Source organism: Alexandromys fortis, unplaced genomic scaffold, assembly GCF_014885135.2.
Source record: "Alexandromys fortis isolate MF-2015 unplaced genomic scaffold, M_Fortis_MF-2015_v1.1 scaffold_9, whole genome shotgun sequence".
In the NCBI taxonomy this organism is placed as follows: Eukaryota; Metazoa; Chordata; class Mammalia; order Rodentia; family Cricetidae; genus Alexandromys; species Alexandromys fortis.
In genome coordinates this window covers 5,543,215-5,556,305 of record NW_026067892.1, presented here as the reverse complement: position 1 = coordinate 5,556,305, position 13,091 = coordinate 5,543,215, and the positions used below count along the sequence as shown (strand labels likewise).

Below are 13,091 nucleotides of genomic sequence, written 5' to 3'. Positions count from 1 at the left end.
ATGGAGGGTGGAGAGCAGAGACAGAGAGATCCTGGGAGCTCACTAACCAGTCACCCTAGCCAAAACATTGAGTTTCCAGTGCAGTGAAATTCTTTCAATTGTATTTTATGTGAAATATGTATATCTATACACCACGTGTGTGCCTGTTGCCCAACGAGGCCAGAAGAGGGCACTGGATCTCTTGGGACTAGAGTTATAGATGGTTAAGAGCAGACATGTGAATGCTGAGAATCAAACATGTATCTTCTGGAAGAACAGCCAGCACTTTTAACTGCTGAGCCATCACAGCTCCAGCCCTAAGAGACCCTGCCTTAAAGAGATAAGGTGGAGAGCAATAGGCACACAACCACAAACACGTACTCTCTTCACACATGACCACAGCATGCATAAAGCTTTTAAGATTATTTCAAAGACATGTTGGGCCTCTCATTTAGTACTGTAGGGTATAAAACAAAGTTATTGTATTATGAAATACTGCCCTACCAATATTTTAGTGAATAGAGCAAATTTACATCTATTTCTTGAATCTGAAGTGTCACCCACAGGCTCATTATTGAACTAGCCTCCAGCTGGTAGCTGTGTTACCTTTAGCAGATGGGGTCTAGCTGGTGGAGGAGGGCTCTGGGGCAACTCTTGAAGTTATTGACTGGCCCCTGGTTCTGGCTTGTTCTGTTTCCTCATCCGCTGAGATGGGAGGAGCCTCCATCAGATACTCTCCTTATTATGTAGGGCTGAAAACCTCTAGAGCCGTGGGCCCAATTTCCTCTAAGCTGTTCACAGCAAGGGGCATGTGACTGACATGGCTCTCCACAGGCTCTCTGGGCCTTACAAAGATGATCCCTTGGGAAGCCTGCAGCAGGTGATGGGATGACAAGCCCCTGTGCACGGATGATGAAGGTTATGTAACAATATCCTATGGCTCTGGATAAGACACTTTGGAGGTTTCAACTGAGAAATGTGGTTCTGACATCCTATGTATGCACATGTGAAGTTTCTGGGCAAAGAGGCCTCTGAAACACCACCTTACTGAAGTATGCGTGGCTCCAGGCAGTGAAGAGATCAGTACCCCCTAGGTAAATTACTCTCAAAAGAATTAAGATACTTCTATCACTTCAGGTAACAATTCAACCCCTTCCTGCCACTCATTGGCTTCTTCACATACTTATTAGGCCCAACACTTCCCAGGGTAAGTGGGGAGAGGAGCCAACTCACTTCTAGGAGCTTCAGCTCCTGCACACAGCTGTGCAGCAGCTCCAGGGCACGCTGAGCCACCTCCCATGGCCGCTGTAGGAAGAGGAGCAAGGTGCACTGGCGGGAGAAAAGGTAGCTTCGCAGGTCCAGCAGTGTGGCTTCTTGCCTCTGTATCAACTCACGCTTCTCCATGTCTATGGGCTTACGGAGCACCAGTCCATTCCAGCTCTTCACCGGCTGGCAGAAAAAAGTCAGCCAGTTGGCACCATCTAAACAAACACACACCATGAAAGATGCTGACTTGCAGGCACTTCACCTAACTAAAGCTCCTGCCCAGGACCACCAGATCTCATACAGGAGCAGGCAGCTTTCCGATCAGCTACCACTCCCCTGCCCCACCAATAACCTAGTGCTTTGGGATGGGGTGGCTCCTGTAAGCTACACCCATTTGGATCACGGCAGCGGTGATTGAACAGAGTACATAGATAGCATCCTACCATACCCAAGAGGTCCTATGTAGGTATACAATGAGTAAGGCAGTCACCTTGATGTTCACAAGCCGTAGAGCTGGGGGCATCTACGCTTACCTTACTCACTTCGTAGCTCCTCCTACCAGCTCCCTGAGGGGAGGTACTGGAGGACAAGGAAGAGGGCGCAGCGACCAGAGGAAAGGCAATTCCTGTCAGCTTCCCAGCAAGGTCTCCAGGTCTAAATTATAGCCTTGATACTAAATATGATCTTAAAACAAAAATCTATGGTGCTGGAGAGATGGCTCCATGGTTAAGAGAAACTGCTGCTCTTCTAGAGGACCCAGGTTCAAATCCCAGCACCCACACGGCAGCTCACACCTGTCAGTAACTCCAGTTCCAGAGGATCCAACACTCTCACACAGGTATACATGCAGGCAAAACACCAATGTACATAAAATACAAATAAATCATTACATAAAAAAGAATCTATACTAACTCATTTCATCTGTATGATTTAACCTTACAGCCACTCCATGCTCAACCTGGTAACTGACATCGTTCAACAGCTGACGTGTCAACCCAGTTGTAGCCTCCCTGATCACATCCACTGTGATCACCTAAGTGGACCTGCTACATCAAGCCTGGTGATACCACACAGGCAGTTCGCTTTGTCAGAATTTATGGTGACTGTCATGTTCTATTTAGGCCTCTGGGCAAATGACACCTCCCAAGAGGGGTGGTCTCAGACATCCCTTTTCTCAAATCCCTTCTATGTCCATGACTACTCCTGCTGCAAATGGAGCTGATCTCACTCATGTTCAAAAGGCCGCCCCACAAGAGCAGGATTGTGCACTGCTCCTAACTGTGTCCAGAGGTGCTCCAGAAGTCCACGATGAGGCAATCCTTTCAATCAGCTACAAAACTTGGCCTGGGCTTATTTTTAGATTTTAAACTGTCCCACATTACTTAATTAATTAAGATTTTGCAGGGCAAGATTTCTCTGTGTAGCTTTGGAGCCTGTCCTAGAACTCATTCTGTATACCAGGCTGGCTTTGAACTCACAGAGCTCCACATGCCTCTGCCTCCTGAATGCTGGGACTAAAGACGTGCTCCACCACTGCCCAGCTTTTTTTTTTTAACTGAGAAAAAACAAAGAAATTGTGAGAAGTGTAAGAACAATTTTATATTCAAAAGAAGTGTATATATTATATGGATATGTATTACAAAAATAAATGTGAGGGGCTGGAGAGATGGCTCATCAGTTAAGATCATTGGCTGCTCTTTCAAAGGATGTGGGTTCAATTCCCTGCACCGGCATGGCAGCTCACAACCGTCTGTAACTCCAGTTCTGTAGTACCTGGCATCCTCACACAGATATATATATTTCATACACACATATACATACAGGCAAAACAATAATACACATAAAAAAATAAATCCTTAAAAAAATAAATGTGAGAAACAGTTCCTCTAGTTTAATTAGCAAATGTTTTACTTTGATTATAGACTGGTATCTAGATATTAGCAGAGTAAGGCATCCAAACTATTATATAAGGATTGGTCTGGACTAGGGGTCAATTAGCGACACTTTGAGACCCATCTCAGAACTAGGACAGGCCCAGGTAAGCTGACTGTCCTAGTACTTCATCATTCCGCAGGTTCTCACCTGTTGCTACAGTCCCTAGAATCACTGCTTCCTTCAGACACAATGACAAGGTTCTTAAAAACATGTCTAGCTTTGCCTGGGGATTGGGAGGGCAAGGAGAAAACAACCCAGGGGACATCTTCACCTACGCTTAGGAGACAGCTCAAATACTGTGCATCCTTTAACAAAAACAGCTGGGCATTTGATTGGGTCTTTGGAGTGATGCCATGACAGTGCAAACAAGAAAGAAAGAGAAAAATGTCTCAACAAGGGACTGAAGAGATAGCTCCGTGGTTAAGAGTGCTTGCTGTTCTTGCAGAGGACCCGAGTGCAGTTCCCAGCACCCAGATCAGGTTAGCTCACAATTACTGTAACTCTAGCTCCAGGGGATCCAATGCCTTTGTCTGGCTTTCTTAGGTACCTGCATGTACATGTGTGTATACACAGAGGCATATATGCACATATGGGTAAATTTTAAAAAATCTTTTTTCTAAGAGTCTCAACATATGTTACTGTCTCTATCTAAATAAACAATGAAAACAGGATGACTTATTTTATTACTATTATCAAATTTTTTTTTGATCACTTGTTTTTTGCAAGACAGGGCTTCTCTGTGTAGCCCTGGCTGGCCTTAAACTCAGATCTGCCTGCTTCTGCCTCCTAAGCACTGGAATTAAAGGCATGCACCAGCACCACCCAGCCAGTTCTTTTATTTGTGTGTATATGTGTATACCTGTTTGTATGTATGCACATATGTGCATGTGGAGGCCAGAGACCAGTGTTGGTTATCTTCAACCGCTCCCTCATTTTTTAGGGCAGGGTCCCCCCCACCCCGAACCCCAAGCTTGCTGAATGGAAGAGTGGCTGATCAGTGAGCCCCTGCCATCGGACTGCAAGCACACACCAGCACACCCAGCTTTCAGATGAGTTGTGGGGATTCCAAGTCAAGTCCTTGTGCTTCACCAAGTGTGTGTATGAAACAGTGCAAGCTCTTTACCTACTGCCTTTCTCCCTGGCTTTCAACTGCTTTCTTTATATGTGTTTTCATTGTGGTAATTTTGTAATTTTAAAAGAATTTAGAACTACTTAAATGTTTGACAGATCAATGGTGCTCCTGGGATAGTGTCATAGTAAGCTCACAGAAGGAACGCTGAGGGCCACAGACAGAGAAGGACATCTACTCTCCTTAGAACTATGTAACCTGAAAGTAGCTTTGTAAGTGCTTTTACTACTTTTTTTACTCAAAAAGTGACAATGAGTAATTCTTAATTATCTATTTTATTACCAACAGGAATGAGAGTACCCCTTATAATTTACATAAATAACAGCAAATGATTAATTACAGGACAAACAGACTAGCTGAATGAAAAGTAGGGGAACTGCTGAGCAATGGCTTAGTGGTTGAAGCATCTACTCACCCCCAGCTCCAAAGTTGACCACATACTGTGAGAACAGGGCATCCAGCTCGTCGTACTGTACCAGGGCATCTTCAAACTGCTGCAGCATCTCAAAGACAAAGGCAAGCTCCTCCTGTCACCAAAAACACCAGTCAGTTCCTGAAGCCACATCAGCCATGGAGAGCAACAGTGCTATCTAGGAAAAAGACTTAGCCAGTGATCACAAAGCCTCTATAGCACATCAGCCCTCACTCACATAGGAGGATGGAGAACACAAGGGAGAAGGAAAAGCCAAGGCCAGGTCTAGCCTTCCAGCAGCACTGGACACAGCTAGTCACAGTGGTACCCATTACCCGAGTTACATCATAACCCAGCCTCTCGCTCTTCCAGATCCACAGCTGCCTCTTCTCTTGAGCTTCCTACTAATCTCCACACAGCTTATTTTTTGGCCTCTCCCAAGATGTTTGTGTCCCCTGTTCAGACTTCTGCTTGAGGCCCTAGCACTTCTGACCCATGATGCCGTCCTTCTCCACTCTGACCAGTTTACAGTAGATTCATGAAAGTGATTGTGGACATCACTCTGGCGCTGGTGTGTGCAGCACAAACAGCTGCTTAGTATTTGTTGAATGAAACAACAAACAGGGATGGCCAGGGGCCAAGTTCCTCTCCCCCCACTCTGACCCCAATTTCTATCATTGTAATTACTGTAATTTGCCTTATTGTAAAGGAAAAGTCAGAGGGTCAAACACATCTGTGTAAATCCACACTGAAGCACTCAGATCCACTCCATGTGGCCGCAATCACTGTTCTTACAGCCTGGAGCACCACACGGCACTCAAGGGAAAGGGATCAGGAACACAGATGGAACCCACAGCCCACTTCAGATCCAGACTCCAGCCTCATCAGCCCTTCCAGCTGCAGCTGGGCTGACCAGAAGTCTGGGCCTTGGGTTCCTCATCTGGTTCCTTATCTGAATAGTGGAGTTGTTCCCTCTGTATGAGGATTAAATTCCTGTCTGCAAATCCAACAAACTCCTGGGACAGTAACGAGGTTGTGCATTCAACTGTTACCTGTAACCCAGAGGGGAGCTGCAGGAAAGCAGCTAGCTTGACCTTTGAAGCTGAGGACCCCTCCAGTTCTGTGTCTTGCTGCCTCTGAAAACACTGCTAGACAATGTCTCACAGACACTGCAGGATTCTCCCGACTTCTTTCCTTTCTTTCCCTTCCTTTCCTTCTCTTTTCTTTTTTGTCAAGTGCTTTTCAGGCTGAACAAGAAGTTAATCTTTTTCAATTGTGGTATTAGATTTTTCTTTCAAGATAGGTTTTCACTATTTGGCCCAGGTTAGCTTCAAACGTGTGATCTTTCTTCCTCCAGCCTCTCTAATACTAGGATTACATGCCTGGCTGGCGTGCACCAGCTTACCTATACAGCAGTGTAAATTACATCCACACTTATGTATAAGCAACATCCATAACCTTTTCATCCCCTCAAGCTGTAGAGCTTGGCCATCCCCTTCATGGCCTGTGTGTGAAACAGGCTACTCCAGGAATCTTGTCTAGGCAGCAGCATGCAGCAAAGCCCTGTGCAGGTTTCTTTCACAATGGCATAGGTTGGGCTCTTTCCTCATTCCCTCCATGGTTGCTCTCTTACTTTTAATCTGAACTACTTTCAGATTTATAAAAATCTGTTGCCAAGAAAACTATGGTTTGTACAGAATTCTTCATCAGTTTAACAGCACATTGACACCTCATGTAACTGCGGTACCATTCTCAAATTCTGAAATCACTGTTTGTACTAAACTATTAACTACACAGCTCTGACTTGAATTTCATGAAATCCATTCATGCACCCAACTCTTACTTTATGTTTATGGATGTTTTGCTTACATGTATGTCTGTGTGCCATGTGTATGCAATGACCAAGGAGGCCAGAAGGAGGTGTAGGTGTCAGTTACCCCTTGGAGGTGGACTTATAAACAGTTGTGAGCTGACATGCTGATGTTGAAAATCAAACCCAGGTCCTCTGCAGCTAGTGTGCTTAACTGCTGAGCCATCTCTTCAGCCCCTGTATCTTCATCCATCAGTCCACCCACTCTTCTACCCATTCTTTCATCTATCTATCCACACACCTATGCATCTGTATATCCATCCTCCCACCCATCCATCCACTTGCCTCTCCAGTCCATCTAACCATGTATCTATCCATCCATCCACCTATCCCATCATGTAGGGTTCAAACTGACCTCTATCCTAATTCCGGCAATTTGTCTTCATCTAGTCATTCCCCTTCCTTCTCTGGAATTCCTAGACTAAGCTTAATAAGCTTCAAAAGTGAGGAGACAGAGCCATTAGAAAGGTGTCTACAATCATATAGAGCTGGATGGTGGTGTCCCATGCCTTTTATCCCAGCACTTGGGAGGCAGAAGCAGGTGGATCTCTGTGAGTTCAAGGCCAGTCTGGCCAACAAAATGAGTTCCAGGACAGGCTCCAAAGCAACACAAAGAAATCCTGCTTTGAAAGACCAATAAATAAATAAATAAATAAATAAACAAACTATATATATATATATGTGTGTGTGTGTGTGTGTGTGTGTGTGTGTAAGATAAGCACACTCAAATCTCCTGACCTGTGCTAAACCTTCCTAATAACCTTAGATGCTTCAGAATAAGAAAATCCAATTTCTAATCAGGACGGTCTTCTATTTATTCAAAATATGCCATTTCTTCAGCAATGAATGCATGGCTGATATCTAAACATGATGCTTATGCTTTCCCAGTCAAAAGATGGGGGAAAAGCAGAGAATCCTAAGAGCAAGGGTCCTGTGCCTGCACTACCACAGCTCCTCATCACATGGAACCCAAGAATTTTCCCCTTCAAAAACAAAAGGCTGGTTGCAAACAACAATTCAAAAGCCTAAATAATTTGGTGAATTCCAATAAAGAACTGGCTTAACACAATCCTTTACTGGAGCCTGGAGCTAGGGATGTTCCCAGAAAACACCCTAAACCCCAGTGTCTGGACAACAGTGAACCAGCACACCCGTATCAGTCATTCTCCAATGCTGGGCGCCTCTGCCTAACTCACGGCAGACTTTAGAAGCCCCTGTGTCCAAACAAAACAAAGATGAGTTCAATGAGGTGGGGCAGTGTTGAGCTGTGAGGCAGCAGGAGACCCACAGAACTCAAGGTCATCCGCTTACAATGGAAACACCACCCTGGGCTCCACAACTGGCTCTGAAAGCCAGCAGGAACTAGCCTGAGAGCTGCCTCCTGCAGTCAGGAGAGGCCAGTACCTGAACCATGAAGTATTCACAGAAGCTCCAGCCTGGCTCTGTTCTCTTCTCCCTCAAGGTCCGCATGTCATCCTCAAACTTGCCAAGGTTTTTGGTAAAAGACATGAGCAGCAACGTCCTGAGTTTGGTCAGGAAGGCATTCCAGGATTCCTGAGTTCGAGAAGAGTCTTTCAAGGGGTCAGAGAGCACAACACACCTGCAAAGACACGAAGGGCAGGCTGGGAAAACCTTGGGACAACACACTGGCTCAGCTGAGCCTCCTTCCCAAACTCCCCAGAGCCTCTCCTGCTTTTCTTCTCCCATCAGTGAGAGCCCTCAGGGAGGGGCCAGAACAGGGCGCTGCTGCCTGTGCAGGAAGCACTGTGAGTCTGCAGGGATGGAGTCAGAGTGGGACTGAAGAGGAGTGGCCCCCTGCAGGATGGTTGTGACACAGAAGCCACAGCATCCTCAGTTCCCAACCCTCGTTCTCACATGCCTCACAAACTCTACCAGCTCCTAATGCCCTCAACTCAGGATGGGAGAACCACAGTCCAACTGCAGCACTGGGCTTCACCTCCCCTCACTCCAGCCTGGGTTACTGAACATGCCATGCCCTCCTCCTCCCTCAGCACTCTCTTCTTCACTTGCCGTCTCTCTTCTACACAGAACCCACTCCACTGGTCACTGAAGTACATCCTGGGAGACCCCTGCAGCGAGCCCTAGCCCCCCCCCCCCCCCCCCCCCCCCCCCCCCCCCCCCCCCCCCCCCCCCCGTAGATCTGCTTCTACCACCACACCATGACTCCGTAAGGACAACATTAAGACAGATGACAGACAGGTGTGATACGATTTAACTGCAAGGAGACTGTGCCCATGATGCAAATAAACCTAAACTCAGAAACGATTTTAAAATCTTAATGGGCATCAACAGTTTTCCTTAAGAAAAATCTTATTAAGTTGCTAACAAACAGCGAAACGAACCAACTCTATTCCAGCACATCCCCTCAGGGACAGCAGCTTCCATGGAACAACCAAAGAAGGTGAGGCAGCACAGAAAAGTCAGCCCTTCCGTCACCCACTCAGTAGGCACTGATCCCTCCCAGAAGGGCAGAAGGCAGGGCCAGCCCCACCTGAGGTCACCTGTCAACAGGAGCTGCAATCGCCAATACCCTTGTTGAGCAGCAGCACAGTTTCCTATAATCCCCACACTGCAGGGAAGGAACCTACAACACCACTCTTGAGGCAGGCTTTCCTCTGCCAGCCTGCGGCTACCTACCTACCCAACAGTCCACACGCTGCATCACAATATCATTCCCTTACTCCTTCCTTGGTAGGCCTTTCAACTCCCACGGTCTCTAGGTCGTCATCTGCTTGCATGAATCAGAAAGGTGGGGCCCAGCACAGCTACTATGCAAGGAATGAAGTCTCATCAGGAGACCATCAGTGTTTCCCAGAGCACAGAGCAGTGGAGCCGCTGCTAACAGGGCACATGGGAGGAGGAGCTCCATGGAGGGCCTCATACACTGATGCTACCACCATCTCAAACAATCACTGAGTCAGCATCTGACTTAGCAGTATTTGCCAAAGGCTTGAAGAATGCACAGAACCTACAGCCACACAATTTCCCTTTAAGGAGTTTATCCTAAGGAAGTAGCTAAGGACATTCACAGTATCTGAGCTGGAAAAACACGTACAATGTTGTCTAGAGTAACAGTAAGCAAACAAGAGCCCAACAGTCCTTGAGGTGTCTAGAAATAACACATGGCTTATTAATGTAACACACTATAATGTACTGACTAGCAATAACGGGGCAGAGAACTCACAATATACTAAGGTGACAACAGCAGCCATCAATGTTGCACAGAATGACAACGTTCTAAAGACACACAGAAAATGCTCTGCCCTAGGCTGCTTTCCTACATACTTCATGTAGCCTGCCTGTACTTCCTGGCTCATTCCCGACCCCAGCACACCTCCCTCAGGCTCCCAAAGCAGGCTGCCTATACTCTTATAGGTTCTTGCAGCATGGGAACACTCCACTGTAGGTAGTGACCATGGAAATGACAACCTGTAGCACCAGACAGGGTCCAGGCTCCAGTGCCCATCTGTGAGACCCGGCTATCAGCACATGAGTCAGCACAGAGCCAGCTGACCAACTGGGCACAGCAGTGCGAGGGAGAGAGAAGTTCGAGCAGGCACAGATGGGCAGTAAGCCACTGTAATGAAGGGATGAAGCTGGTGTTCTGCAACTTCCTTCCAGGAACTTTTAACAAGTGGACTATAAACAGAGAAATGTGTGTCCCACAGCTGAAAAGCTGTTTAGAAAACTCTACACTATTCAAGGACTGATCTTCCCCAGGACAACTTAGCCCAGAAGCCTCTCTCCTTAGGCTGCATACTTAGAGAAGATCTGCTAGGCCAGGAACTGCAGAGGATGGAGGGGCTGGGAGCGGTGTCCAGCACCTCTCTGTAGTTTTCTAGACTGGTTGAGTCAATGGTTATCACTGACATCAACCAAAAGGGGTAAAATACAAGACACGCTTACCTGTCACTCTGTTTATTACAAAAGTCATTTCTTATTTTGTCCACAATAGAAGTTCGAGGAAGGATGTTGGTTTTGTTTTTCTTCTTGGCATCATTTTCAACTACCACTATTAACCAGTCCACAGAGCTATGCGCTTTCAGAACATTCTGCCACTTGGTGAGGTCATCTTTTACCGTAGCTTTGTACACTTCAGTATCCTAAAAATAAATAAGTCACTGTGAAGGCAAGCTCTTCAATGCATGGGATATCAATAACAAAAAGGCACTAGTCACAGCATGTTAAAACATCGGGGCAGCCAGGGGGTAAACTGGATCGGAGAAAAGCCCAGAGGCCTAAGCCTAAAGTGCCATGCTCAGTTTCACACCTGTCCCAGCCCCAGTACATTCTGGCACCCAAAGGCATGAGATACAGCACACAGGCTGAAGAGCTGAGGTCACCCGAGTGAGAAGGAGCTTTGGTCAGGGTTCTGTGCCTAAGCCCCATAAGGCTGACACAGTCATGGGTCAGCCAGGAGCCTAGCCTCCTGACAGCTGCCCTGTAGCCTCTAGGAGCTCTAGGGTCCTGATCCAACCTCACGCCCCTTGACTTCTCCACATAAGATCAAGCTCCCTCAAGCTGCCCCAGCTCACAGAAGCTGTTCCACTCAAACTCAGTTCTACTTCTCTCTCCCATGACTAACCCAAGTAGTCAGATAAAGCACCCCTCCCCAACGAAGCCAAGGAGCCACAGCACAGAATTCCTCTTGTTGGTTGTTCATCTCTAGTGCTCCTATGTACCATACTTAAAATTCCATTTACACTTAGAAAACTAAAACCAAGATTCAAGGACTGGGGCTGGCTTTGGTGAAGCCCTTGTTCAGCATATGCCTTGGGTTCAACAACAACAAAAGATACCACAATTCAAAATTTTGAGTTAACACTTTTAGAAACAACTATTGTTTAACTACACATACTCCTTTTAAATATATACAATTTATTTGTCTTTATTTTATGTGATTGAATGGATGTTTTGCCTGCATGTTTGCCTGTGCACTATATATGTGTCTGGTACTCACAGAGATCAGAAGAGAGTGTTAGGTCCCCGAGCACTGAAGTTACAGATAGTTATGAGCCACATTGTTGGTGCTGGGATCTGGATGGGCAACCAGTGCTCTTAATTGCTGAACTATCTCTACAGGCCCTCCCCTCTCCTTTAACAGTTCCCCCTCACTGTCTCATTCCAGGGCTCTTTGGATTTTCAGCTCTCTTAATACTGATATAGACCCATGCTGATTTTACTGACCCACCAAAAAGCTCTTCTGTTTTTAGGTCCTAGGTTCAAGAAAACTTACCACGATTAAATTTTTTTTTAATCAATAATGAACTAAACAAGACAATTTCAATCAAAACTCCCATGTCTCCTCTCCTCCCCCACTTTCTTTTCCTTCTTCCTGTCTCTTGAACTGCATTTCCAGCTACCGCTGGGTAAAAACTACTCCAAATGGCAACACCTTCTAATACTACTGTGCCCATAGATGTGCAAACAGAAAATGAGGTGGGGCAGCTGCATGTTTTAAGGTTGGAAGACCCACACTGGCCTGGGTCCCTCCTCATAACTTTCTGAGAACACAAGGTTTCTCAAAGCACAGTGACTGGGGTCTGGCCAGCAGATAGTATAGACTGCTTTAACAATCACAGCCCAACCAAACTGAACTAGATGATATATATAAAAGACCCAGCCTCTCAACAGAGAAAAGTCTCTGGGCACACAGAGAAGAATATGCGGAACAGGGCATACCAGAATATCCATCTTTAGAAAATACAACTTACACACTTGACATACTAAAATGTGTCAGCAAAGGATTATTTCAAAAGAACAGACTATACAATAGGTAAGAAAAGGTTGATTGCCCCATAGCAGACAACAGTCAACAGAGCCAAAGTATCCACAGTGGTGTGTACACAGAACATGAAAGGGGGAGACTATTAGGAAATGGTCCCCTGCTAATTTGCTGCCCATTTAGACAAGAAGATTGGATGTCTAGCCCTCAACCCACATTCCCACCTGCAGAAAGATAGTTTGCAGGAGGATGTCAGCGATCTGAAACATGCCATCACTAGAGCATGTAAAGACAGGCCGCCAGGACACAAGCCACAACACAAGGGGCTCTGCAGCACACGAACGAAGACAACTATTAGGACCCACATTTTACCACCACAATCTGCAAACGGAGTCACAGAGGAAAATGAAGTGACACAAAGCAGAAATAGTATGAACAAGTCTTTGGGAACACAATGCAATCAAATTAGCAAAGTTAACTGTTTCTAGAAACTGAGGTCAACCTAGAAAAAGCTAGGTGTGGATGTCCCACACCTTTAATCCTTGCCTCAGGAGATAGAGGCAGGAGGCCTCTGTGAGTTCAAGGCCAGCTTAGTCTACACAGCAACTTTCAGGCCAGCCAGGGTAACACACAGTGAGACTCTGTCGAGAAGAAAAGGAAAGAAAAGAAAAGGAAAGGAAAGGAAAGGAAAGGAAAGGAAAGGAAAGGAAAGGAAAGGAAAGGAAAGGAAAGGAAAGGAAAGGAAAGGAAAGGA

General features: G+C 46.1%; 1 protein-coding gene across 2 annotated transcripts in view; it reads right to left on the bottom strand.

Moving 5' to 3' along the window:
• The window catches only part of Trappc10 (trafficking protein particle complex subunit 10), a 62,522-nt gene that overhangs the window by 27,736 nt on the left and 21,695 nt on the right, over positions 1-13,091 (bottom strand). For both annotated transcript variants that reach the window (XM_050140261.1, XM_050140271.1), the window contains exons 4-7: positions 10,519-10,715; positions 7,996-8,191; positions 4,725-4,836; positions 1,213-1,460 (exon numbers count right to left, since the gene is read on the bottom strand). In XM_050140261.1, the coding sequence (XP_049996218.1) occupies positions 1,213-1,460; positions 4,725-4,836; positions 7,996-8,191; positions 10,519-10,715 (753 nt within the window). The remainder of the gene's footprint in view (positions 1-1,212; positions 1,461-4,724; positions 4,837-7,995; positions 8,192-10,518; positions 10,716-13,091) is intronic.